General features: G+C 32.0%; 1 protein-coding gene across 1 annotated transcript in view; it reads left to right on the top strand.

Moving 5' to 3' along the window:
• The first annotated feature begins 4,906 nt into the window (after positions 1 to 4,906).
• LOC143231319 (sodium channel protein 1 brain-like) overlaps positions 4,907 to 26,022 on the top strand; it is a 54,297-nt gene continuing 33,181 nt past the window's right edge. The window contains exons 1-6 of the mRNA XM_076465868.1: positions 4,907 to 5,155; positions 10,788 to 10,915; positions 13,553 to 13,681; positions 15,170 to 15,279; positions 16,383 to 16,489; positions 21,623 to 21,783. Coding sequence (XP_076321983.1) covers positions 4,907 to 5,155; positions 10,788 to 10,915; positions 13,553 to 13,681; positions 15,170 to 15,279; positions 16,383 to 16,489; positions 21,623 to 21,783 — 884 coding nt within the window. The remainder of the gene's footprint in view (positions 5,156 to 10,787; positions 10,916 to 13,552; positions 13,682 to 15,169; positions 15,280 to 16,382; positions 16,490 to 21,622; positions 21,784 to 26,022) is intronic.

The following is a 26,022-nucleotide window of genomic DNA, read 5'->3' as shown; positions in this document are numbered from 1 at the left end:
GTATGATTACTGATCCAGTACAATTCCTCTGTAATCCTGTTTGTATGATTACTGATCCAGTACAATTCCTTTGTAATACTTGCTGATCAGGAATTTCTTTAATCTTTGACTCAAATCTAACATTAAGATTAAGATTTAATATAGTATTTAATATGAACATAAAACTTACGGTTTAATCCAGTGGACTCTCAGTTTATATCCAGTAAATAATTATAACTGTTTGTTTGTTTTGAATTTCGCGCAATGCTACACGAGCCCTATCTGCGCTAGCCGTCCCTAATTTTGCAGTGTAAGACTAGAGGGAAGGTAGTTAGTCATCGCCACCAACGAATAGTGGGATTGACCGTAACATTATAACGCCCCCACGACTGAAAGGACGAGTATGTTTGGTGCAACGAGGATTCGAATCCGCGACCCTCGAATTACGAGTCGAACGCCTTAACCCACCTGGTCATGCCAGGCATAAATAATTTTAAAGCTTGAATTTTTTTCCTTTCCTATTAATTATGATGCAGAAATGAGCTCAGTCAAGATATTTCTTCGAGCCGCACATAATATGTGAAAAAGCTGAGGTTTGGCCACCCCTGTTCTATTAAATGTTATATTCTATTAACTATTATATTCTATCAAATGTTATATTGTATTGAATGTTATATTCCATTAAATGTTATATTATATCAAATGTTACTTACTATTAAATGTTTCCTGAAGGTGTTGAAAAGTTAAACTGAAACTATTGTTCCAGTCTCAGAAAACGTGATATTTTATTCTAACAGCAACACTGATGTTCGTATTAGACTGCAGACGCTACTCACGTGACTAACGGTTACTCCCACTTTAAAGTTAGCGATGTTATATACTTAGAATATCAACAAACTTTCTAGCAGAAAAGATCATTGTCATTTTCTATATAAGATACGGTATTCTAGTTATTCAATTTTTATAGTCGTTTAAGCCAAATAGTTTCTTTTTACCTCGGATTATAGCCTGAAACCTGTCACACACTAGTTGAATGTTCTCTCAGTTAAAACAAAAGGCTAACTCTTCGTGATTCCTAGTAAGGCAGTTTCTAGTCATTCAATCTGCTACATTATGCTACAGTATTCTTTCCTATTTGAGATCACACGTGATGTCATTGTTGACTGACCCAGTTCCGTGAGTAACTGACTTACAATACTAAGTTTGTTTGGGAATTTCGCACAAAGCTATTCGAGGGCTATCTGTGCTAGCCGTCCCTAATTTAGCAGTGTAAGACTAGAGGGAAGGCAGCTAGTCATCACCACCCACCGCCAACTCTTGGGCTACTCTTTTACCAACGAATAGTGGGATTGACCGTCACATTATAACGCCCCCACGGCTGGGAGGGCGAGCATGTTTAGCGCGACGCGGGCGCGAACCCGCGACCCTCGGATTACGAGTCGCACGCCCTACGCGCTAGGCCATTACAATACTAAGACCAAATTAGTTAAGAAGCACAGAATTAAAAAAAAAAAAAAGGTGTACATCAATTAATGGGATAGAAAATGCATGCCACGTTCTCAGTCTTTAAAATAACAACAAAAATATGTTCCCATTTTTGTTTTATAGTCGCCTTGATCAACTTAAATATTTTTAATTATTTTAAGTTGGCCTCTATTGCTTGTAGACATAATTAAAAAAAACACCAATATGTATAAAAAATGTTTTCAGGTACGTAATACAAAAATTGCTGCTTAAAATGTAAATATAAATAAATATTTTTGTTTCATAATTTTGCTCATAGCTACAGAAAAGCAACCACAAAATTTAAAATGGTGGAGTTGTTTTCTAATACTTCCAGAGATCAATGGGTCAGTCTTATTTTAATCAAACTCTTGTCAATTTGCGCGAGACTATACTGAAAGATTATTGTCAAATCATGGATAAATAACATTTGGAATATAAATCATGATTCACGCAAAGCTACACCTAACCATCACCACCAACTGTCATGAATATTGGGGATTGTCCATCACATCATAACACCCCTACGGGTGAAAGGGAGAGCATCCTTTGGAGGACGGAAATTTGAAGCTGCGACCCTCACACTGCGAGTCAAGCACCATCACCATCTGTCCAGTCACGCCAATATTTTAGTTGGAGAGAACTGGTCAAACAGTGTGTTGTTAATTAATGTCAACGGATAACTTCCAGATTGTTTTTAATTGTTATTTAAATTGCAAATTTTATATAACAATTTCACTAAATTATGTTAGCAGTACTGTGTGTATATATTTCTTATAGCAAAGCCACATCGGGCTGTCTCTTGTATCCACCGAAGGGAATCGAACCCTTGATTTTGGCGTTGTAAATCCGAAGATTTATCGCTGTCCTAGCGTGCGCCTTTTGATACTGTGTCGGTAGTAGTGAAAAACATCTTTAAATATAGGATCGTTTATGAACCTTCTGTAAGTTTGTAATAGAAAATCTTATTTGAAAACTTAATATTATTTCTTCTAGAAGCCATATCGGGCGATATGTCAGTATCAACCAATCAAATAAATTAACAGGGTTTTCAGTGAGCCTCGATTTCAGTGATTTATACACTGTTTCACTGGATCCTCTTTCACTGAAATACAGCGGAAATGTGGTTCGGTATTTTTATGTACAATGATTTTTTTGTAAAATAAACGGGTAAGATTGTGTGTGTGTTTTTTTTATACCAAAGTCACATCGAGGTGAATCGAACCCTCTGATTTTAGCGTTGTAAATCCGTACTTATCGGTGTACTAGCGGGGGGCGTGTGTAAGTCAACCAAAAACTATATTATAGAGTACAGATTTCTCTTTACAAAGAAGGAACAATATAAACAGTGCACAAATCAACAAGCTTTATTAAAGAAAAAAACATATTAGAGTTAAACAAAATGTTTTGTTTGTTTCGAGATTTCTCGCAAAGCTACACGAGGGCTATCTGCACTAGCCGTTCCTAACGAGGGCTATCTGCACTAGCCGTTCCTAACGAGGGCTATCTTCACTAGCCGTTCCTAACTTAGAAGTGTAAGACTAGAGAGAAGATAGCTAGTCATCACCACCCACCGCCAACTCTTGGGCTATTCTTTTACCAAGGAATAGTGGGATTGATCGTCACATTATAACATCCTCACAAATGACAGGGTGAGCATGTTTGATGTGAGGGAGATTCGCCCCCTAACCACTAAGCAAAACGATTTAAACGCTTTGCGTTTGTAATATACTGAAGAGATAAAAATTATTTATTAGTTAGTTAAAGCAGCCCTGAAGTGAAAAGAAATATGAAGTTAAAACTTAAAGTGGAACGAAATCCCTTTAATTTATGATGACGTAAAATTATTTATCGATACAAGTAACGAATATTTCAAAGTCTTAACAAAAGTCTAAAATTTTAAGGTTTCAAAATCAAATATCTTTTGAAATCTAGATGTATAAGGATGGAGCCTTGCCTTCCATACCATAATAAAAAGAGAGTTAGGTTGCTGATAGCCCTCGTGTAGCTTTGAGCGAAATTCAAAACAAACAAACAAACAAACCCTAATTTTGCAGTGTAAGACGAGAGGGAAGGCAGCTAGTCATCACCACCCACCGCCAATTCTTGAGCGACGCTTTTACCAATTACAAGTTTACATTATAACGCCCCCCTGGCCGAAAGGGCGAACATGTTTGGTGTGACCGGGATTCGAACCCGCGACCCTCAGATTACTAGTCGAACTTCTTCACCACCTGGCCATGCCGGCCCTTCTTAAAGTTGCATAACGCACTCAGCCATTTTTTATTCTACTTGTTTGTAAAAGAGTAGCTCAAAGGTTTGTAATGGGTTCTTTCAGTTCAAAATTAGAGATGGTTATGTAGAGAGGATAATAAGTTTCATATAAATTTGTTGTTTATATCCATGAAAGATAGCTTTTCAGACACTGTTAAACAAAACTACAAAACTGGTTCATTTTCTGTTAAATGGAAAAAATTACATTTTTAAATTAGATTTTTTAAGAGATATATCATCAAAAACACATGACATATCACTTTATATGTTTCACATTTAGAATATATTACGTTGGTCTTTGAAAATGAACAGAAATAGTTAAACATTTTCTTTGTTTAAACTTTGTCCTAGATCGTAATTATATGTTATATGATATGTCATTTCCTTTTACAGTGTTTTTAAAACAAATAATTTTTAAAATGTGCTAAACTCTGTGCTGGTTTTGTTGACGCATAAATGTATGTTTTGTTATAGAATCTTATGTCCTCGTGTGGTGTTGACAGAACGCCAACTAAAAGCCGTGTGAGGCACGGGGTTGCTATTATTAGTTTAAAGTAGATCGTTGCTAGTGGTGACCCAGCTGCAAACTGTTTATGACCAAGGAAACCAACTTCTTGTTCAACACAGGGAAGACAACCTTGTTGATCCTAGCTGCTTTAGATATGAATATTTTCTTTGTAATAACGACAGCTTTACAAGGATGTGTTCCTAAGAAGTTACAAACTTAAACCCCAAGCATTTGAAGGTTAGGAACTTCTTATTTCAATTATTTTCACTGTATGGTAGTTTATTTTTTACTGCGGTAAATGTACATTTCAACGACATGTTTTATTTACTTGTGTTACTTTCGAATAACAAAAATTATATGTTGATTTTACTTTTATATTGTGGTACATTTTTGATGTGATAGTTTGACATATAAGATTAGAAGAGTCTTGTTACGAAAAAAACAAACAATTAGTAGTTGATGAAGAAAAACCTAAATGTATTTTACTAAAATTCTGTAACCGTATTGTGTTAAAACTTGCAATATTTGTTTATATATTTGTGACCCATTTAGATGCAGTAGAAGTTAAAATAATAATAGTTTCACTATTGATGTTCTCAAGAGGAAATGTCACTTCTCTAATACGTATAGCTCAAGAAAGAGATGAACATCAAACCCACAGAGATACTTCGTTCAACATCAGAAGTGAGTCTGCATCACTTCACTCGAGATTCGTTCCACAAATTAGAACAAAGAAGAGCAAAAACGCTCAAAGAATACGGTTTTATTCCAAAGAGAAAAACTTTTAAACCAAGTTGTGAACCATTAGCAACGAATAATATTAATGTGTTGAATATCTCTAGTTTCTGTGGTGTGCCTTTAGAAGATTTGGATCATTCCAGTCTAGATCAGGTAGTTATGTTACTGCTAGTTAACTCAGTCAATTAATCAACTGATTTTAATAATTTCTTTCAATAAACCTATCTTTAACGTCTTTCTACCCCAATCAACTGATTTTAATAACTTCTTTTAATGAGCATATCTTTAACGGCTCTCTACCCCAATCAACTGATTCTGATACATTCTTTCAGTAAACATGTCTAGACCATATCTTAACCCAATCGACTAATTCTAATGTCTTTTTTCAGTAAACATGTCTGTAATAACTCTTTAGATCAATCATCTAACTGTAATATATTCTTTCTGTAAATATGTTTGTAACAGCTCTTTGAATAAATCAACTGATTATTTTACTAAATGCGTCTGTAACATCTCTATAACTCAACCAACTGAGTTTAATGACTTCTTTCAGTTTGCATGTCTATAACAAACCTTCTACTCAATCAACTAATTCTGTTAACTTCTTTCAGTTCACACTGATAGTGTGTGAAGCACATGGTATAACTTACCACATAATTAGATACATCTATTTACTTGTAAGTTTTGTCAGAGAAAGTGTTCTTGGAAAGTGTTCTTGTTATAATTAACCATTACGTACACTAAAATGTGTTTTCTCCAGTTTCCATATAATTAACTTGGTCTTGACTTGTCATGTTTTTTATCTCATTAAATATTAGTTACGTGTTACTCTGTGTTTGTTTCACATCTAACTGACCGCTGTTCGTTTATAGTAGCGAACATTTAGTCTTACAGATATCATGAAGCGATTTAATATATATATATATGTTTTACAATAGTAGAATTAATGCAGCGTTAGCATAATCCGTTCTCCGGGCATGAACTTAAAATCACCAAACAGTGAAGACTATATGAGATTGTTTCAGAATTTTCGCGTAAGGTTACAAAAAGATCTATCTACGCATTAACTGTTCCTAATTTCGAACTGATAGACTAGATGGAAGACAGCTAACCAAGAGCTTTCACCACCAACTCTTGGGCTACTCTTATGTGATAAAATAGTCTGTCACAAGATTCAGTTACGACTCCCGAGTACGAAGCACGTTCGTGTAATAACGTACATCACGAAACTTCGGGCTCACATACAGGGCACGTCATAGGTAGAGTCCACCAACCACAGTAATAATCGAGTGAATTTGAAAACATGTATATGTGATCACGTGATAATTGTTCACAATTAAAATATCATATTTTTTTAAAAAGGTTTGTTTGTTTGTTTTTGAATTTCGTGCAAAGCTACTCGAGGGCTATCTGCTCTAGCCGTCCCTAATTTTGCAGTGTAAAACTAGAAGGAAGACAGCTAGTCATCACCACCCATCACCAACTCTGGGTCTCTTTTATCAACGAATAGTGGGATTAAATGTCATATTATAACGCCCCCACGGCTGAAGGGGCGAGCATGTTTGAAAGGTGTTTAAAGTTTTTAATAAGATGCTTGAAAGTTTGATTTCGTAATTAATATTTTACCTGACACATTGGTTGAGATTAAAATTTAGATATAAATCAATGTAGAAGTAATCCTTACTGTATTTGACAGTTTCGTTTTTCGTACTTATCTAGGCTTTATAAATATTATGAAACAGCAAGATGAATACATAATTATTGTTCGTATAAACAGAAGTGCAAGCTTATATTCTCACAAAACTGGTGAAGTAAGGAACTTCCTCATTGTGGGCATTTCCTTGTGAGGAATTTAACACTCTCAATGTTATATTAGATAGTTTATCGATAAATTTGAACTGGCTATGTCTGAAGCAAAATAAGGTCTCCCACATGGACGCTCTATGTTACCCTTAGCCCTAAGATTAGATGCTGGATTTGATTGAAATTAGTCAAAAACTGAAGGCGGGTACACACACAGAGACAAGGGCTCTCTAGAAAGTGATAGTCGATCATATCTTAACAATGATTCCATAGGATATTCTTAGGATGCTAGGGGGCACACCAAGTTTGGTTGATATGGGTCATAAGTTTAGGCGTGAAAGAAAGATGCGCCATAGACAGTGTCTCCTTGAGGAGTGACATGTGACAATCGCGAAACTACAAAAGATAGCCCCTGCAAAAGAAAAATGTAATTGTGTCTCCCACATTCATTTTCCTTTACGACAATTTTTACATTTGCCATGCCCCTCGGGGTATGCCTCTCGGGTGGCTGTGAGGGTGTACTTACGCCACTAAAAAGGGGTTAAATCTGAACACTGAGTCCTATAATAATCCTCGAAAGGCCTTAAGGATGCGTGCCAAATTTAAATATGTAATTCTAGGCGAGAAAACGGACACAAAGACGATACTTATGTTTTATATGAAGACGAGACTCATAACCAGGGAGCTTTCGAAAGGCGGATGATTTTTTTTTCCTCGTCAGGAGCAAACTGGCAATTGACCAAATAAAATGAAATATGAGGAAGGTGTTAAGATTAGTTTCATGTAGATAAAGTTAACACACGTGCCTCAATGAGTTTGGGAGCGAAACTGGAAGATAATGTATATAAGTAGTCTTAACTCAAACAAATATAGGTGTATTTAATTGGGATGAAGTATACGTTCATTTTGCCTTTTTTATGCTGTTAAAGAACAGTGAATGTTGTCAGCTGGCTTTATAAAATACTTGAGGAATATAATACATTTTGGAGGGGAAATTTTCAACAATGAAGTATCGGTATTCATACAGGACCCGGCATGGCCAGGTGGTTATGGCACTCTGAGGGTCGCTGGTTTGAATCCATGTCACACCAAACATGCACCATTTCAGCCGTAGGAGCATTATAATGTTACAATTAATCCCACTATTCACTGGTAAAAGAGTAGCCAAAGAACTGGCGGTGGGTGGTGATTATTAGGTGGCTTTCCTTTAGTCTTGATTTACAAAGCTAAAATCAGGGGTTCGATTACCCTCGGTGCACTCATCAGATAGTCCGATGTGGCTTTGCTATAAGAAAACACACACCCTTTAGTCTTACACTGCTAAATTAGACTGTTAGCGTGAATAGCTCTCGTGTAGCTTTGTGCGAAATTCAAAAAACAAAAACATATGAACAAGTATTCACATGTGTACACACATCAAGGCCCGGCATGGCCTAGCGCGTAAGGCGTGCGACTCGTAATCCGAGGGTCGCGGGTTCGCGCCCGAGTCGCGCTAAACATGCTCGCCCTCCCAGCCGTGGGGGTGTATAATGTGACGGTCAATCCCACTATTCGTTGGTAAAAGAGTAGCCCAAGAGTTGGCGGTGGGTGGTGATGACTAGCTGCCTTCCCTCTAGTCTTACACTGCTAAATTAGGGACGGCTAGCACAGATAGCCCTCGAGTAGCTTTGTGCGAAATTCCCAAACAAACAAACACACATCAAAAGAATTTGCTTAAGTAAATATTTAAAAAAGTGCTTCTGTTGTCTCCATGGTTTTTATATATTCAAATATGTCTTGTGGGATATTAACTAAATGTCTCATAATTGTAAACCTACTTCGAAAGCCCTTTTTTAATTTTAATTGTGCTTCAGTTTCCTTGAGTGATAAGAATATGTTATATTGGAATTAGTATCAGAGGCAGAGACCGATCACAGCTCATCACTTAATTAAAAAACACCATTTGGTTATACTTACTGTTACTAATCAATAAACCGATAATAAAAACTGCATGATGAAATTAGACTACGTAGTTCATTAATGACAGTGACTGACATCAAAGGTGCTAAATAATTTAATCCCCATGTGGCCAAGCAGGACTAAAGACATTAAAAATCGGATATCGTGTTGGGCACAACACAGATAATCCATTGTGTAACCTTGTGTTTAACAACAAAGGGACAGCGTAAATAACTTTTCATCATGAACTTGTTCCCACCCGGAATTAATGTTGTTAAGTCATTTATTGGTTCCATGGAAGAACACTGAACGACTTGATCCTGTGAGTCGTGACGTATCTATTTTTTGGCAGTACAAAGGAAGCCGCGAGTCAGACGAACAGCCGATCAATTAAACCGCGACACTGAGTTCCGACTTTAAAATAAATTTCGCTATTTAGTACCAGCATAACTTTATACTTGAGTATGTCAGTGTGCGTACTTAATATAAAATGTATAAATTTTGAAGACTATATTAAGCACTTACCTTTTATTGCTTATTTACTTGAGGGCTGTTTTTGCTGGTTGTGGCCTAATTTTGAAGATAAATATCAAACTGAAGGCAGTTAATCAACAACCACCACTTTACTGTTGTGTTACTTTTTATTAATAAGTACTGTGAATGAACATCGATTTATAACGTCCTTTCGCTAAAAGTATAAGGGTTCAATCCTGTGATCTGCAAGTTGCTAATAGAGTATATTATCGAACTGACGATGTTAAACCCTATTTATTTTATAGCTGTATTCTTCTGGAAATACTTTGAAATAGACGAGTTTTAGGAATGCTAGTATTTTATTTTTTAGGATATTTGTAAAGTTTGATTGTGTGCTGGCAAAACTAATATCACTATTAGTACTAAATCAATCGGATGCTGCTCCTGATTTCAGCTCCCCGCTAGTGCAGCGGTATGTCTCCCGATTTACAACGCTAAAATCAGGGGTTCGATTCCCCTCGGTGGGCTCAGCAGATAGCCCGATGTGGCTTTGCTGTAAGAAAACACACACGCCCCTAATTTTAGAGGCGTAACTGGGGTTTTCACTGCTCGGGGACAAAGTCAGTTCTCGCGACAACATGTGAGCCATAATTCCTAATTATGTAACATCAGTTTGGCGCCCCCCTATCCGATGCTGCGCCCGGGGACATATGTACCCTCCCTAGCGACGCCACTGCCTAATTTTAAACTGCTTACCACAGGGAAGGCAATCAACTGATAGAATGTACAACTGACTCTTGGGCCACCTATTCTCTATAAACAAATAGTGGAATTAATCACCGGGTTATTGTACTTGTATGAACTATTTTTAGTTTATAAATCGAAAAGTTTTTAGAATCCATTAACGTGTACATTATCTTGCTCTGGTAGTTTAAACAGTATCAAATCTTTTTTTTTATAACCTGACGTTTTGCTTGTTTTATAATTTTTTATTTTAATTTGTATAGAAGTTAATCACACTAGATAGAGGAGTGATCTTGATTGGTTAGATGGCTCTCCGTTACATTGACTTTCTAAGACACTTAGGTTCTTATTTTTGTTATATACTATCTTGTTCTACTTGAAAATATACTCCAAGTTTATTATTATGATTTTAGAAATTTTGTTACATATATATTTCTTTGGTACTTGTGTTATTTTATAATTTTCTCATTTCCTAATTAAACGAAAAGAATTAGAAATACGACAGTGATATAAAACTTGACAATAAGAGAGGATTACATATGTAAGGGCAAAATGAATGAGTTTCATCAAAACAGGTTACATATTGACTTTTTCGTGTATGTATATTTGTACAATGTAATTCACAGGGATGGATATTAGACAAGGAATTTGTTTTTATTTATGTTTGTTGATTTATTGGTATCATGAGTGTGTGATAGGTGTTTTCATTTGGTCCATAGAATAGTTTCTAGATTATGAGTTGTTGTAACCTAGAAAATTATAGACGGTGTAATCTCAAAGGTTTTGAAACATTCATTAAGCTACAAAACGTTAATTTTATTTAAAGGTATTTTGTGTGATAAGTAGAAGATGGTCCCAGTATTACTTGCACAGATTTTCCTCAACCAAGGCATTTTTTATCCTGAGTCCTTGGAGTCAGTTTCGGTGTTTTGCTGTCCGAGTGGCAACACACAGGTAATGGTAGAAGTGTAAAGTGAAACCTTATTATTGTTAATAGTAGAAACTCTGTCTTTAACTTAGAATGAGTTTAAGTTTTGTAAGCAATTCATCAGAAAGTAACTATTATTATAATTATGGTTTAGAAATAATTCCAGTTAAACATGTTTTCTTCGTGTATCATGTATTGTTTAAATGTTGTTCTTATACATTTGCAAGTTAATCTATTAAAATTTGTACAACCTACTAGTAATGCTGCTGTATGCATTGTATTGAATATAAAGTGGATAACGAGAAATGGTTTTGAACAAGCCCCGAGATGTTATATTGTACGTATCCAGTGATATTGGTTGTGACATTTACTTTGGGATTGGGATGTTAACCTTTGTTATCATAATGATTTATAGTATTGAGATTGAACAAACAAATAGTATGTAGACAGTGACACTCTGAGACAGTTTGTATGTAAAGTATGATTGTTATGATTACATTTGAACTTAAGAACATTAAGTAATGGAGTTATAATTAATGAACGAGCAGATAATATGAAAAAGAACGTTATGCTTGTGAGAGAAAAGGGAAAAAATAAAACGCTGTGATTGTGTTAAAAGACGAGATAAGTAGGTCTCTGTGAAGCTATTGTACTAAATATCTTCCTATATTAAGTACAGCCAGGTAGGAAATGGAAACTGAGATTCATGTACTGTTGTATACATTAATTAAGTGTACTGAAAGGTGAATTAGGATTTATTTACCAGTGGTAAAGCTCCGGATCTTGAGAAATGATGCTGTGACAAGTTTGGTTTAGGAATGAAATAAGACACTAGTTTTGAAATTGGACCAAACTGGATTGATAATGGGAGGTTTCATTTGTTACCAACCAGATGTAGAGAGCTACTGTGAGGATGAATTAATCAGCAGCATTTTCAGCTATCAAATGTTGGCAAGAAACTTGGAGTAATATACAAGGATGGAATAAATTATTGATGGGTGAATACATGGATGTTCAGGAAACTTTTTTTTTTCTTTCAAAAACTCAAGATATGGATGATATTTTTGCAAATGATCTTGTATTCATTTAACCTTATGTGCATGGATGGGGTCAAAGTGCACAAATCACATCCTTTTACAGAGTGCTATATAATATGGTATTATATATTTGATATCAGAGTTATTAGATATTAATTTTATTCTATATTGTTGATTTAATAAGCATCCATGGTAGAAGAGAGGGAGTTCCAAATACAATATCCAGGATTTGGAAAGAACTGTATATATGTATTTCATAAGTTATAGCATTTAGGCAAATGAAGTATGCAAACTGTATAATGGACAACAGTATTTTCATTCTTTTTACATGAACATCAGTGTCTTGGTTAGACTGAAATTTTCATTTCTTAGACGTATTTTGAGTTAGAAAATACCTTATTATCTCATCTGAATTTTTATATACAAAATACATTTAAGTTTTTCTAAAAACTTGTTACGTATTGTGTAGTTCCACACAATAATTTTGGGATTGTAGTCAATATTTCTTCTCCAGCATGTAGGTAGTCCAACAAACTGAAGGTGTGATTATTTGGTGAAACAGATAAAGTTAATATTGTATACATATATACATGTATTAGTGTTTCCCATTAGATACGAGTGAGTTTTTATTTTATTAAGTAATTCATAAAATTGTTAATTTATAATAATTGACAATATACATTTTTTTTTCTGTGATATAAGTTGAAAATCATTGCTATTTGTTAAACGCCATCAGTGTTTGTTTTTTGTACTACGTTAGGAGAAGTTCCCAGAGAGTATATTTTACCAAAAACTGCTTCTTTTGTGTTGTTTTATAGTTTCTTCGACTACTTTGTCATGATAACGATTTTGGTTAATTGCATTTTCTTGGCAATGACAAATCCAATAGAAGAAACTGAGTGAGTCGTCTTCATATTACATTTGTTTATAATGTTTAAATCAAATATTTATGTCCTTTATATGTTAATTTAAATCTCTAGATTAACTGAAATTATGTACGTTTGATACCAGTTTCTTTTTTAGGAAGTTTATTGTTCAGTAGTGTTAAGTTAGGGTAGATATATTATGTAAAAATGTTTATTATAAATGAAATAATCGGGTACTGATTGAAAAATTCTGTTTTGCACTAACATGAACTGTACATTGATATCCTATGCTTAGATAACTTTTCATGAAAACCGTCTTTTTTTCATAAAAGGCTTATGTCTTACATGTGACTCCTACCTATACTGTACTAGTTATTATTGTATAACCTGTTCTTGTGGAATATGATGCTTGGGTTGTTCATGTGAGGTTTGTTGTTTAGTATGCCGTGAGATTTGTTCTTAGGAAGTAATTTGTTTGTCTTGTTAAGTGTGATGTTGGTTCTTGTTCTTGCTAAGGTTATTGTTTGTCTTGTTCTTGTGTAGTATGTCTTGTGATTTGTTTTTGTGAGTTTGTTCCTTGGCTTGTTTTGTATGAACTATGTTCTACAGTTTGTTTTTATGAAGTATTTTTTATGGGTTGTTTTTATTAAATCTCACTTGAAGTACTTGTATAATTACTCTGTAAAGTTTCTTGATAGATTTTGAGTAAATAAACATTTTTATGTAAATTATTTAAATAATACATACTTTTCTTTCACAGATTTGTCTTTCTGGCTATCTACACCATGGAAATGATTGTTAAATCTGTAGCAAGAGGACTTGTACTTTCACAGTATACATACTTACGTAATCCTTGGAATTGGTTAGACTTCATTGTTGTCTTGGCAGGGTAATTGTTGTATTCACTTTATTTATAATCTATGTTACCAGTTGCATTTACCTACCTTCTAGACATTACGTGGTTGAAAATATAACAGAATTGTGTTTAGAAGTAGATATTTCAGGTTGAACGGTTTTTAAGTATTATTAATTTCAGTGTTTCGTCATTATTGTTAGAAGCCTAGAATGGAGAAAGCTGAGAGTAAGCCTTTAGGTTCTATAGGTTTAGTTTCTCTTTCAATAAGACAGTTTTCAAAAGTAGTGAGAGAAAAAATAAAAGCCAGTAGTGAAATATATTTTGAAAATTTTAAGTTTTAAGTTGTGGATCCTAACTGAACAACATATTTCATTAAGATAAGTATGAATATGATAGTTTTCAGCTCTTATAAGATGTTATTCTTTGTTTTTGTTTATGTACATCAAACATTTTTTTGCAGTACAGGACAGTTCCATGTGTTTTCTACTCTGTTAGTTATTATGTAAACAGTTTTGTTATATCTGTATTTTTTTTTCATTTTATTTTAGATATGGAAAATGATTCAAGTAAATACATTTAAACCCTGCTTTTTCCTGGCTCCTTCTAGAGCATCATTTTCTAATTGGCAATTAACCATATTTCTTGCAAGGGAGATAGTACATGATGTCCTTTCTCTAAGTGAATTTGGGTTTTCTTTGTTCCAGCACATTGGCAGGAGAGGATAGAGGTCACATGTAGCATAGTGTTTCGAATGTGAACCAAGCATACATTGTTATTATGTGTTTTGTATTAAATTAAAAGCCAGATTTTTGTTTTGTTTAGTAGATTTTTTTCAAAGATTTGGTTGAACTTAAGTTCAGACTTGAACTGTTGTTTTTAATTTATGTTGAATATATAATGTAGCTGAACTGTAATATCGGGAAGGTTGTCTCTCTGTTTTTTCTTTTAGTTTTTATGAGATTTTACCTATAAATGTAATTTTGGTTTAGAGTTTTTACTGTAGTACTGTTTTTACTTGGAGTGTGAGGTGTTTTATTTCAACTTAACTTTGGGCTTAACTTCAATATTAATATGTTGTTTACCTTATGAGGACTTACAACATGATCGGGTGAGAGAGTGCTGACAGAAGGTTTCAATTTACCAGTCACACATTCTCATGATGACCATGCTTGTTGTCTTGTGTTTATTAACTGTGTTTGTGTTTTGTGCTGTTATTAAACATTATAATTATTGTTATGCTCTTCACATGGTTTGGCTCTCTCTTCCTGATAAACTTGGTTAAACATCTGAGAGATAAACAGACACAAACATGCTTGAAAACTTGGTATTCCTTGAACCTTCAGTTAGTGAGCCCTAACTGTCGTGAGATAAATCTGAATGCTGAAAAACACCAGATTCTCAAATGGTACTGGTATTTATGAATTAAAACTAAATCTCTGCTTCACTCTGACTCATTAAAGTAATATAAAACTGGAAATGAAAAGATTCTTGGAAACCATTTAATATATTTTTTGTGGACAGGTATATAACCTTGTGTGTGCAGGCATTTGGAATGGTGGAAATAGGAAGTTTGGCTGGACTACGAACTTTCAGGGTCCTAAGAGCCTTAAAAACCATGTCAGTAATGCCAGGTGTGTGAGAACTTTTCTAAAACTGGTGTTACTAATGCTAGGTTTGTATTTTGTTTTTTAAACAAAGTTAATATTAACTCTTTCTACAAAATGTGCTTAATATCTGTAAAAGATTTATAGCTGATGACGTAAGTAATGTTACCGTAATATGCAACTCTACGATGAACAAATGTCCATGTAGAAGAAACTTTAACAACAATAAAGAAAAACTTAAACCTTTATTGAACTCAAATGCATCAGCTATAACATTTTTTTTTTTAATGTAAATCTTGCTGTGTAAAAATATATCCTCTCATCCTAGGTGATGCAGTTTTATATTAACTTTGGCACTTTTCATGTAACAGTAAATGAATAACCATGTTATCTCTATTAGTGGTCAAGCTACTCAGAGATCAATCAGTTTTTGTTCAGTGACAGCTTGTATGTTATATCATAGATGGTTAATCAAGGTTGTCACTTTGATGGTTAAGTTATATATATTTAACAAAGATGATTACTTTGGGGTTCATGTCATACAGTGTTAATGAAGGTAGTGATTTTGAGGGTAAAGTTGTATAGATTTGATGAAGATAATCACCTTGGGGGTTATGTCATAGAGGGTTAATGAAGGTAGTGATTTTGTGATAGAACTGTGCTGTGACAAACATATTGCTCCACATGTCACCCGGCAGCTCACTGGTACATACTAGATTTTGATACCAATGGTGGGCACAGCACAGTAACCCATTGTGTAACTTTGTGCTTAACTACAGGCAAACAAACTAAAAATATCTTATGAATATACAGTATGAAAATAATTTTATAATGACTGAAATTGAAAAAAAAGTTAAATTAACCATAATAAGTTTGTTTCTAAGATTGCACATTGTTTACTTATCTTTGAAGATAAATTTCGAATTGAATGGTATACAATTTCTAAACTTTATTATATGAATACTGTTCATCTATCTTTTAGAAATAAAAAATAAACAGTGGACATTGTTTTTTTTTAGTTTTCTTTTTTAAATATTAAATTGAAACTTGTTTACAACAAATGAAAATGATTTATAATCTTCTAAAATGTAATTAGAAAACATCTCATTTCAGTGTTTTTCACTTTTTAGGTTTGCGAATAATTGTCAATACAATGCTTCATTCTGTCCGGATGTTAGCAGAGGTGTTGGCTCTGACTGTTTTTTGTGTGCTGGTGTTTGCACTTCTTGGACTTCAGGTTAGTTGCTAGTAACTACTGATTCTACTTAGCTCTTGGCAAACTACTTTTTATACCAGTTACTGTGACTAGGATATGTTGTATAATGTTCAGTGCCAGTGAAGAACATATATTACATTGTAGTGTGTTCACTGCCAGTGGAGAACATATATTACATTGTAGTGTGTTCACTGCCAGTGGAGAACATATATTACATTGTAGTGTGTAACTTCATACTTTTGTCTATTACAACAGTTAGTAACCAAACAAACTGAATGAAGAATTCATCGTGGAGTTATTCACTGTGTAGAATATTTACCTACAACAGTAATAAGTCAAACCATAGTTGCAACACTGAAGCCACTTTGGACATGTATGCGACTTATACGTCATTAAAGATTGATTTCTGTAACAAACAAAATCATGAACTCACAAATTATTTTTTTATTGAATTTTCTAGAAAAATGTATTAACAAGGTGAGTGGGTTTCATGTAGACTCCATCTGTAATACTGATGTTAACAGAAGTTATAAGTAAGAAACAGATATTAATTATTATATGTACGTTTTTGTTTGGGCTACTATGGTGATGTCTTTTTAACTTATTTATTTTTGTATGAAAGTTCTTTAATTTGCTTGAAAAAAATTAAGTTAAAAAGTCATTCTATTAAAATTATCCATACTAATTTCATAGTAAGGACCAATTTTTGGTATGTGTATACATTTTAGTTTCCAAGTTCACATCAGTTAAAGGAAACTATAAATTTTAAGCATTTCTGTAATTTGTCAGTAATTTGATGACTTAAACAAAATTGCTTGCATTGTGTTACCTTGTCTTTGTTTTCAATTAATCTGTTTAAACCAAGTATACTTAACTTTAAAATTAATGTTAGTGCTAGTCTACTTAAAGATTGTGTATTTTATTAATGAAAATTTTTTTTATGTGTAAAATATTTTTTTCCTTTTGTTTTTCAATTTTAGTACACATTTTATTACTTAAAGGGAGATACTATTATTATTATTACTATTCAATATTAGTACACATTTTATTACTTAAAGGGAGATATTATTATTACTACTATTCAATATTAGTACACATTTTATTACTTAAAGGGAGATATTATTATTACTACTATTCAATATTAGTACACATTTTATTACTTAAAGGGAGATATTATTACTACTACTATTCAATATTAGTACACATTTTATTACTTAAAGGGAGATATTATTATTACTACTATTCAATATTAGTACACATTTTATTACTTAAAGGGAGATATTATTATTACTACTATTCAATATTAGTAGACATTTTATTACTTAAAGGGAGATATTATTATTACTATTCAATATTAGTACACATTTTATTACTTAAAGGGAGATATTATTATTACTACTATTCAATATTAGTACACATTTTATTACTTAAAGGGAGATATTATTATTACTACTATTCAATATTAGTACACATTTTATTACTTAAAGGGAGATATTATTATTATTACTATTCAATATTAGTACACATTTTAGTACTTAAAGGGTGATATTATTATTAGTACTATTCAATATTAGTACACATTTTAGTACTTAAAGGGTGATATTATTATTACTATTCAATATTAGTACACATTTTATTACTTAAAGGGAGATATTATTACTATTCAATATTAGTACACATTTTATTACTTAAAGGGAGATATTATTACTATTCAATATTAGTACACATTTTATTACTTAAAGGGAGATATTATTATTACTACTATTCAATATTAGTACACATTTTATTACTTAAAGGGAGATATTACTATTATTACTATTCAATATTAGTACACATTTTATTACTTAAAGGGAGATATTATTATTATTACTATTAAATATTAGTACACATTTTATTGCTTAAAGGGAGATATTATTATTACTACTATTCAATATTAGTACACATTTTATTACTTAAAGGGAGATATTATTATTACTACTATTCAATATTAGTACACATTTTATTACTTAAAGGGAGATATTACTATTATTACTATTCAATATTAGTACACATTTTATTGCTTAAAGGGAGATATTATTATTACTACTATTCAATTTTAGTACACATTTTATTACTTAAAGGGAGATATTATTATTATTACTATTCAATATTAGTACACATTTTATTACTTAAAGGGAGATATTATTATTACTACTATTCAATATTAGTAGACATTTTATTACTTAAAGGGAGATATTATTATTACTACTATTCAATATTAGTACACATTTTATTACTTAAAGGGAGATATTATTATTACTACTATTCAATATCAGTACACATTTTATTACTTAAAGGGAGATATTATTATTATTACTACTATTCAATATTAGTACACATTTTATTACTTAAAGGGAGATATTATTATTACTACTATTCAATACTAGTACACATTTTATTACTTAAAGGGAGATATTATTATTATTACTATTCAATATTAGTACACATTTTATTACTTAAAGGGAGATATTATTATTACTACTATTCAATTTTAGTACACATTTTATTACTTAAAGGGAGATATTATTATTATTACTATTCAATATTAGTACACATTTTAGTACTTAAAGGGTGATATTATTATTAGTACTATTCAATATTAATACACATTTTATTACTTAAAGGGAGATATTATTATTACTATTCAATATTAGTACACATTTTATTACTTAAAGGGAGATATTATTACTACTACTATTCAATATTAGTTCACATTTTATTACTTAAAGGGAGATATTATTATTATTACTATTCAATATTAGTACACATTTTATTACTTAAAGGGAGATATTATTATTATTACTATTCAATATTAGTACACATTTTATTACTTAAAGGGAGATATTATTATTATTACTATTCAATATTAGTACACATTTTATTACTTAAAGGGAGATATTATTATTATTACTATTCAATATTAGTACACATTTTATTACTTAAAGGGAGATATTATTATTACTACTATTCAATATTAGTACACATTTATTACTTAAAGGGAGATATTATTATTATTACTGTTCAATATTAGTACACATTTTATTACTTAAAGAGAGATATTATTATTACTACTATTCAATATTAGTACACATTTTATTACTTAAAGGGAGATATTATTATTACTACTATTCAATATTAGTACACATTTTATTACTTAAAGGGAGATATTATCATTACTACTATTCAATATTAGTACACATTTTATTACTTAAAGGGAGATATTATTATTACTACTATTCAATATTAGTACACATTTTATTACTTAAAGGGAGATATTATTATTATTACTATTCAATATTAGTACACATTTTATTACTTAAAGGGGGATATTATTATTACTACTATTCAATATTAGTACACATTTTATTACTTAAAGGGAGATATTATTATTACTACTATTCAATATTAGTATACATTTTATTACTTAAAGGGAGATATTATTATTATTACTATTCAATATTAGTACACATTTTATTACTTAAAGGGAGATATTATTATTACTACTATTCAATATTAGTAGACATTTTATTACTTAAAGGGAGATATTATTATTACTACTATTCAATATTAGTACACATTTTATTACTTAAAGGGAGATATTATTATTATTACTATTCAATATTAGTACACATTTTATTACTTAAAGGGAGATATTATTATTATTACTATTCAATATTAGTACACATTTTATTACTTAAAGGGAGATATTATTATTACTACTATTCAATATTAGTACACATTTTATTACTTAAAGGGAGATATTATTATTACTACTATTCAATATTAGTACACATTTTATTACTTAAAGGGAGATATTATTATTACTATTATTCAATATTAGTACACATTTTATTACTTAAAGGGAGATATTATTATTACTACTATTCAATATTAGTACACATTTTATTACTTAAAGGGAGATATTATTATTATTACTATTCAATATTAGTACACATTTTATTACTTAAAGGGAGATATTATTATTACTACTATTCAATATTAGTACACATTTTATTACTTAAAGGGAGATATTATTATTATTACTATTCAATTTTAGTACACATTTTATTACTTGAAGAGATATTATTATTATTATTATTAGTGTTCTTGGTTAGCTATGTAAATTTTTTCTTTTAAATTTCTTGAAAAGCTACATGAGGGCTATCTGCACTAGCCATCCCTAATTTATCAGTGTAAGACTAGAAGGAATGCAGCTAGTCATCACCACCCACCACTAAGTTTTGGGGTATTCTTTTACCAACAAATAGTGGGATTGACTGTGACATTATAACGTCCACATGGTAGAAAGAGCGAAAACGTTTGGTGTGACAGGATTCGAACCAATGAGCTTTAGATTGTGAGTCGAGCTCTTCAAATACCCAGCTATGCTGGGCCAAGTAAAAGACTGTGTTTTAGTTTGAATGTTATTTCTAGTTAGTAAGTATAAATTCAGTGTCATGATGAAAATTCTGTTTTTTCTTAAAATTTGAAGTTTTTACTGTGAAAAACAGAGACCTAGAGATTGAATGAAATCTTTATTAAAGAGGAAAGATTAGTTTAGTCAGAATAACCGACACCAAAAATCAATTCTTTACTTATGATCATTTAATTTTACATTTCCTGTAGCATTCTGTCCCTTGATATAAATATATTTTTATGTGTATGCTTATAAAACAATGTGTTCTTGTAGTTTTGTTTTCATTAAGACAAAGAAGATGTGAAAACGGAGAAACAAATGTGGTTTTGAGAATTTGGTCACTGCAATTTGTTTTTAGTTTACTATGTGTATTCTATAGCTCTGAACTTCAGTACACAAGTCTGGTGGTTTAGGTGCTTGACTTCTGATCTGTGAGTCATTAGTTAGAATATTATGACCAAGTCTGCTTGCCCTTTCAGTCTTGGTAGTGTTATAATATGGTGGTCTCTCCCCACTTTTAATTGATAACACGTAGCTCAAAGGTTGATAGTGGGTACTGGTGACTAGCTGCCTTCCCTCTCTACTAAATTAGGGATGACTGGTGCAGTTAGTCCTTGAATAGCTTTGTGTGAAATTCAACAAACATCAACTTAAGTGTATTGATCAACTACCATGTTACTATTTCTTCCTTTGAACAGCTCTATATGGGTGTACTGCGACGTAAGTGCTTAGTCGATGTGCAGAATTGGAATGATTCAGCAGTGGGTTATACAGAAGGTATTGCTTCGGATAACGTCACTGTTTGGTTAGTTGATGGAGGAGGCCAGCCTCGTGTTTGTGATAATTCATCAACCCTCCGGTAAGTTTGTTTTAAACAACTTTTATACTGAGCTTTATATTGAAACTAGTTCATGAAAGAGTTTCTGAAATTGATAACAAAGAAAGGTTATTATATTAAGCCTTTAAATTCTGTGTGCTTTTCTGATATGATTAAATTATTTTGTAATATAGATTCAGTGTGTTCTCAGATTAAAACTGTTTGGTTTCTCTGGTAACAACGGATCTTAATTGCTTAAAATCTTTCAGTTATACAGATGTAATCAGCAAAGGTTTCTTTCCATTTTTGCCTGAAAGCTAATTTTTCTACATGACGCAGGTTATAATACTAAAATAACCATGTTTGTATAACCTTGCAATTGTGTGTAGTTGAGAATGTCTTTTTGAAAACATACCTCTTGTAGTATTTAACAATATTTCTGTATACCTACATATCTGACTCATTCTTCAAATTGTTATCAGCATCTGTCCATCTAAACAAATTTGTTATGTTACGTTATGCATCTTTGAAATAATTCCTGTATTATAGTCGTTTAAACTTACTGGAATGCAGATTAACTGTGTAACACTAAGCTACTGCACATAAGCACTCTTATATATAATGAATTCATCTTTCTTCTTGAACTTGGTGTTCCACCAGGTGCTTAGTTTGTGGGTCTTTGAGATGGATGTTTTTAGACTTGAGTTTCATTTGAAATGTTAAATAACAAACGGTTATTGTTTAAAATATAAATGTAATATAAAATTTTGAATACAGAGGTCATTATACACTTATATACCAGTGAATGTGTTGTTTCACCAGGATTGGTCATAGATGATTCTTGGATGTGGACAAAGATAAAATGCGCCCCCCCACATCTGCATCAAACTCATACATATAAATTTTATTTCTTTTAGCTGTACTTCAAGACCATCCTAACTGTATGCCATAATTGTAAGCATTTTACCAATTTAAAATGTTATGTTTAGTAAGGAAAAAAAAATTAAGTTTCTGTGTTATTTTTCTTCCAATTTTCTGTGACAGAAGTGATTCTTCTGTGATATTCCTTATGTACCTTTCTCTTGGGTAAATATCTGCCAATCCTCTTCTCTTCTTGGCTTCCAATTTACTGTCTTTCCCCTGAAACTGCCACATGAAGGTTATGTTTGATTGTCAAATACTAATTACTCTGGACCAGAAATGTACTCATCAAGTAACATAGTTAGAGAACTGTTTCCTTAATATGACAGACTTGATTGTCACTAATATTGTAGTCAAGTTAATTAGGAAATAAAAGGTTATCCACTACCACAAAAATTCATATTTCTAATTTTAGATTTTCTCGCATGTTTTCTATAATGCAAGTGACCCTTAACTAGAATATTTGACTAGTCCATTAAGATCCAAGAATTTTTCAAATTCCATCCTTTGGATTTCAGACAAAAATATTAACTCTTTAATAATTATCATGGCTAATGAGGAGTCATTTAATTTTCTTGATGTGGAAAGAAAAGTGTAACTTGGAAACATCTCAGTATGGAAAAATAGAGAATAGCAGATGTATACAAAACTTGTAATGATGGTGTTGTGTACCATTATACTGACATCAGTACTTCCTTACTGTATAGAAAAGACACAAATCTCATTTGACTAGGTTTGAAACTGTGAATCGATTTATTTTGTGTGAGACGTCCTATAAAATACAATCGTGCTATTTACACTACGACATTCATTGCAGCTGAACAAAGCACCTATTTGTTATCTTATAAAAATAGTTTCATCATTTATCTGTTTCAATACATCAAGTATCTAAACTTGGGTAGAGCAGAATGAAAGTAAACACTTCAGCCAGACGTATTAATCAGTAAAAAGCTCAATCACGTTTGCTGAGATGTTGTAAAAAATGGAACTTAAGAAAGTTACTGGTTGTGAAGGTGACTTTTTATGTTCTTTGAATCTGGTTTCCATTTTTCTACTTGTTTCTCCAATATAGAAGTCGTGGCAGTTATCACATTGTATTTTATAAATAATGTTGGTGTGGTGTTTGTTAGTGTAGTTTTTACATAGTATAGACCTCAGTTTTGTGCCTGGTTTTTGAATAAATTTGGTATTAACTGGAATGTCATATTTTGTTGCTAGTTTTTGCCAAATGTTGGTTATTTTTCTGCTGATGTCGGGAATATATGGTATGCAGCAGTATATGGTTTCGTGATTTTTTGATTCGTGAGATATATTTATGTTTTGAACACTGCAAGTCGAAATAAACACAACATAACCATAGAAAACACTCAAATACTAAATAAAGAAACAAACATAAACAAATGCAAAATTAAAGAAGCCTTACTTATACAACAATTTAAACCCAAAATAAACCAATATAAAGGAACACCTTTATATCTATATTAATATAAAATAAATAAAATTATATATTGAAACATCTAATACCGCCCTCTACATTCCGACACTCAGTTACACAACCCCTTTCAAACATGTGGTCAGCTTCCGGTCAGTTACCTCTTTCTTTGTGAACCTGACGATGACCGAAGAAGGTCAAAACGTTGTTTTCTCTTCTATGTAAAATATTTTCTCAACCCAAACGAGCGGTTTTTGCATATATATTTCTCTACAAGTGGGTTTTCTCGACATCACTGAAGGAAGAATTCAACAGTTGATACATAGAACAAGGAAGAATTCAACAGTTGATATGTAGAACAAGTAAGAATTTAACAGTTGATATGTAGAACAAAGAAGAATTCAACAGTTGATACATTGAACAAGGAAGAATTCAATAGTTGATACATAGGACAAAGAAGAATTCAACAGTTGATACATAGGACAAGGAAGAATTCATCAGCTGATACAAAGAACAAGGAAGAATTCAACAGTTGATACATAGAACGAGGATGAATTCAACAGCTGATACAAAGAACGAGGAAGAATTCAACAGCTGATACATAGAACGAGGAAGAATTCAACAGTTGATACATAGGACAAAGAAGAATTCAACAGTTGATACATAGGACAAGGAAGAATTCATCAGCTGATACAAAGAACAAGGAAGAATTCAACAGTTGATACATAGAACAAGGAAGAATTCAACAGTTGATATGTAGAACAAGGAAGAATTCAGCAGTTGATACATAGAACAAGGATGAATTTAACAGTTGATAGAAAGAACAAGGAAGAATGTAACAGTTGATAGAAAGAACAAGGAAGAATGTAACAGTTGATACAAAGAACAAGGAAGAATGTAACAGTTGATAGAAAGAACAAGGAAGAATGTAACAGTTGATACAAAGAACAAGGAAGAATGTAACAGTTGATACAAAGAACAAGGAAGAATGTAACAGTTGATAGAAAGAACAAGGAAGAATGTAACAGTTGATACAAAGAACATGGAAGAATGTAACAGTTGATACAAAGAACAAGGAAGAATGTAACAGTTGATACAAAGAACAAGGAAGAATGTAACAGTTGATACAAAGAACAAGGAAGAATGTAACAGTTGATACAAAGAACAAGGAAGAATGTAACAGTTGATACAAAGAACAAGGAAGAATGTAACAGTTGATACAAAGAACAAGGAAGAATGTAACAGTTGATACAAAGAACAAGGAAGAATGTAACAGTTGATATAAAGAACAAGGAAGAATTCAACAGTTGATATGTAGAACAAGGAAGAATGCAACAGTTGATATGTAGAACAAGGAAGAATGCAACAGTTGATATGTAGAACAAGGAAGAATGCAACAGTTGATATGTAGAACAAGTAAGAATTCAACAGTTGACACATAGAACAAGGAAGAATTCAACAGTTGATATGTAAAACAAGGAAGAATTCAACAGTTGATACATAGAACAAGGAAGAATTCAACAGTTGATACATAGAACGAGGAAGAATTCAACAGTTGATACATAGAACGAGGATGAATTCAACAGCTGATACAAAGAACGAGGAAGAATTCAACAGTTGATACATAGAACGAGGATGAATTCAACAGTTGATACATAGAACGAGGATGAATTCAACAGCTGATACAAAGAACGAGGAAGAATTCAACAGCTGATACATAGAACGAGGAAGAATTCAACAGTTGATACATAGAACAAGGAAGAATTCAACAGTTGATACATAGAACAAGGAAGAATTCAACAGGTGATACATAGAACGAGGATGAATTCAACAGCTGATACAAAGAACGAGGAAGAATTCAACAGTTGATACATAGAACAAGGACAAGTAACTGATTTAAGTATGAAGCTAGATCATGAGGTTTTAAA

This window comes from Tachypleus tridentatus, chromosome 11 (assembly GCF_004210375.1).
Source record: "Tachypleus tridentatus isolate NWPU-2018 chromosome 11, ASM421037v1, whole genome shotgun sequence".
In the NCBI taxonomy this organism is placed as follows: Eukaryota; Metazoa; Arthropoda; class Merostomata; order Xiphosura; family Limulidae; genus Tachypleus; species Tachypleus tridentatus.
The sequence above is the reverse complement of the archived record's forward strand: the minus strand, read 5'-3'. Positions and strand labels throughout refer to the sequence as shown.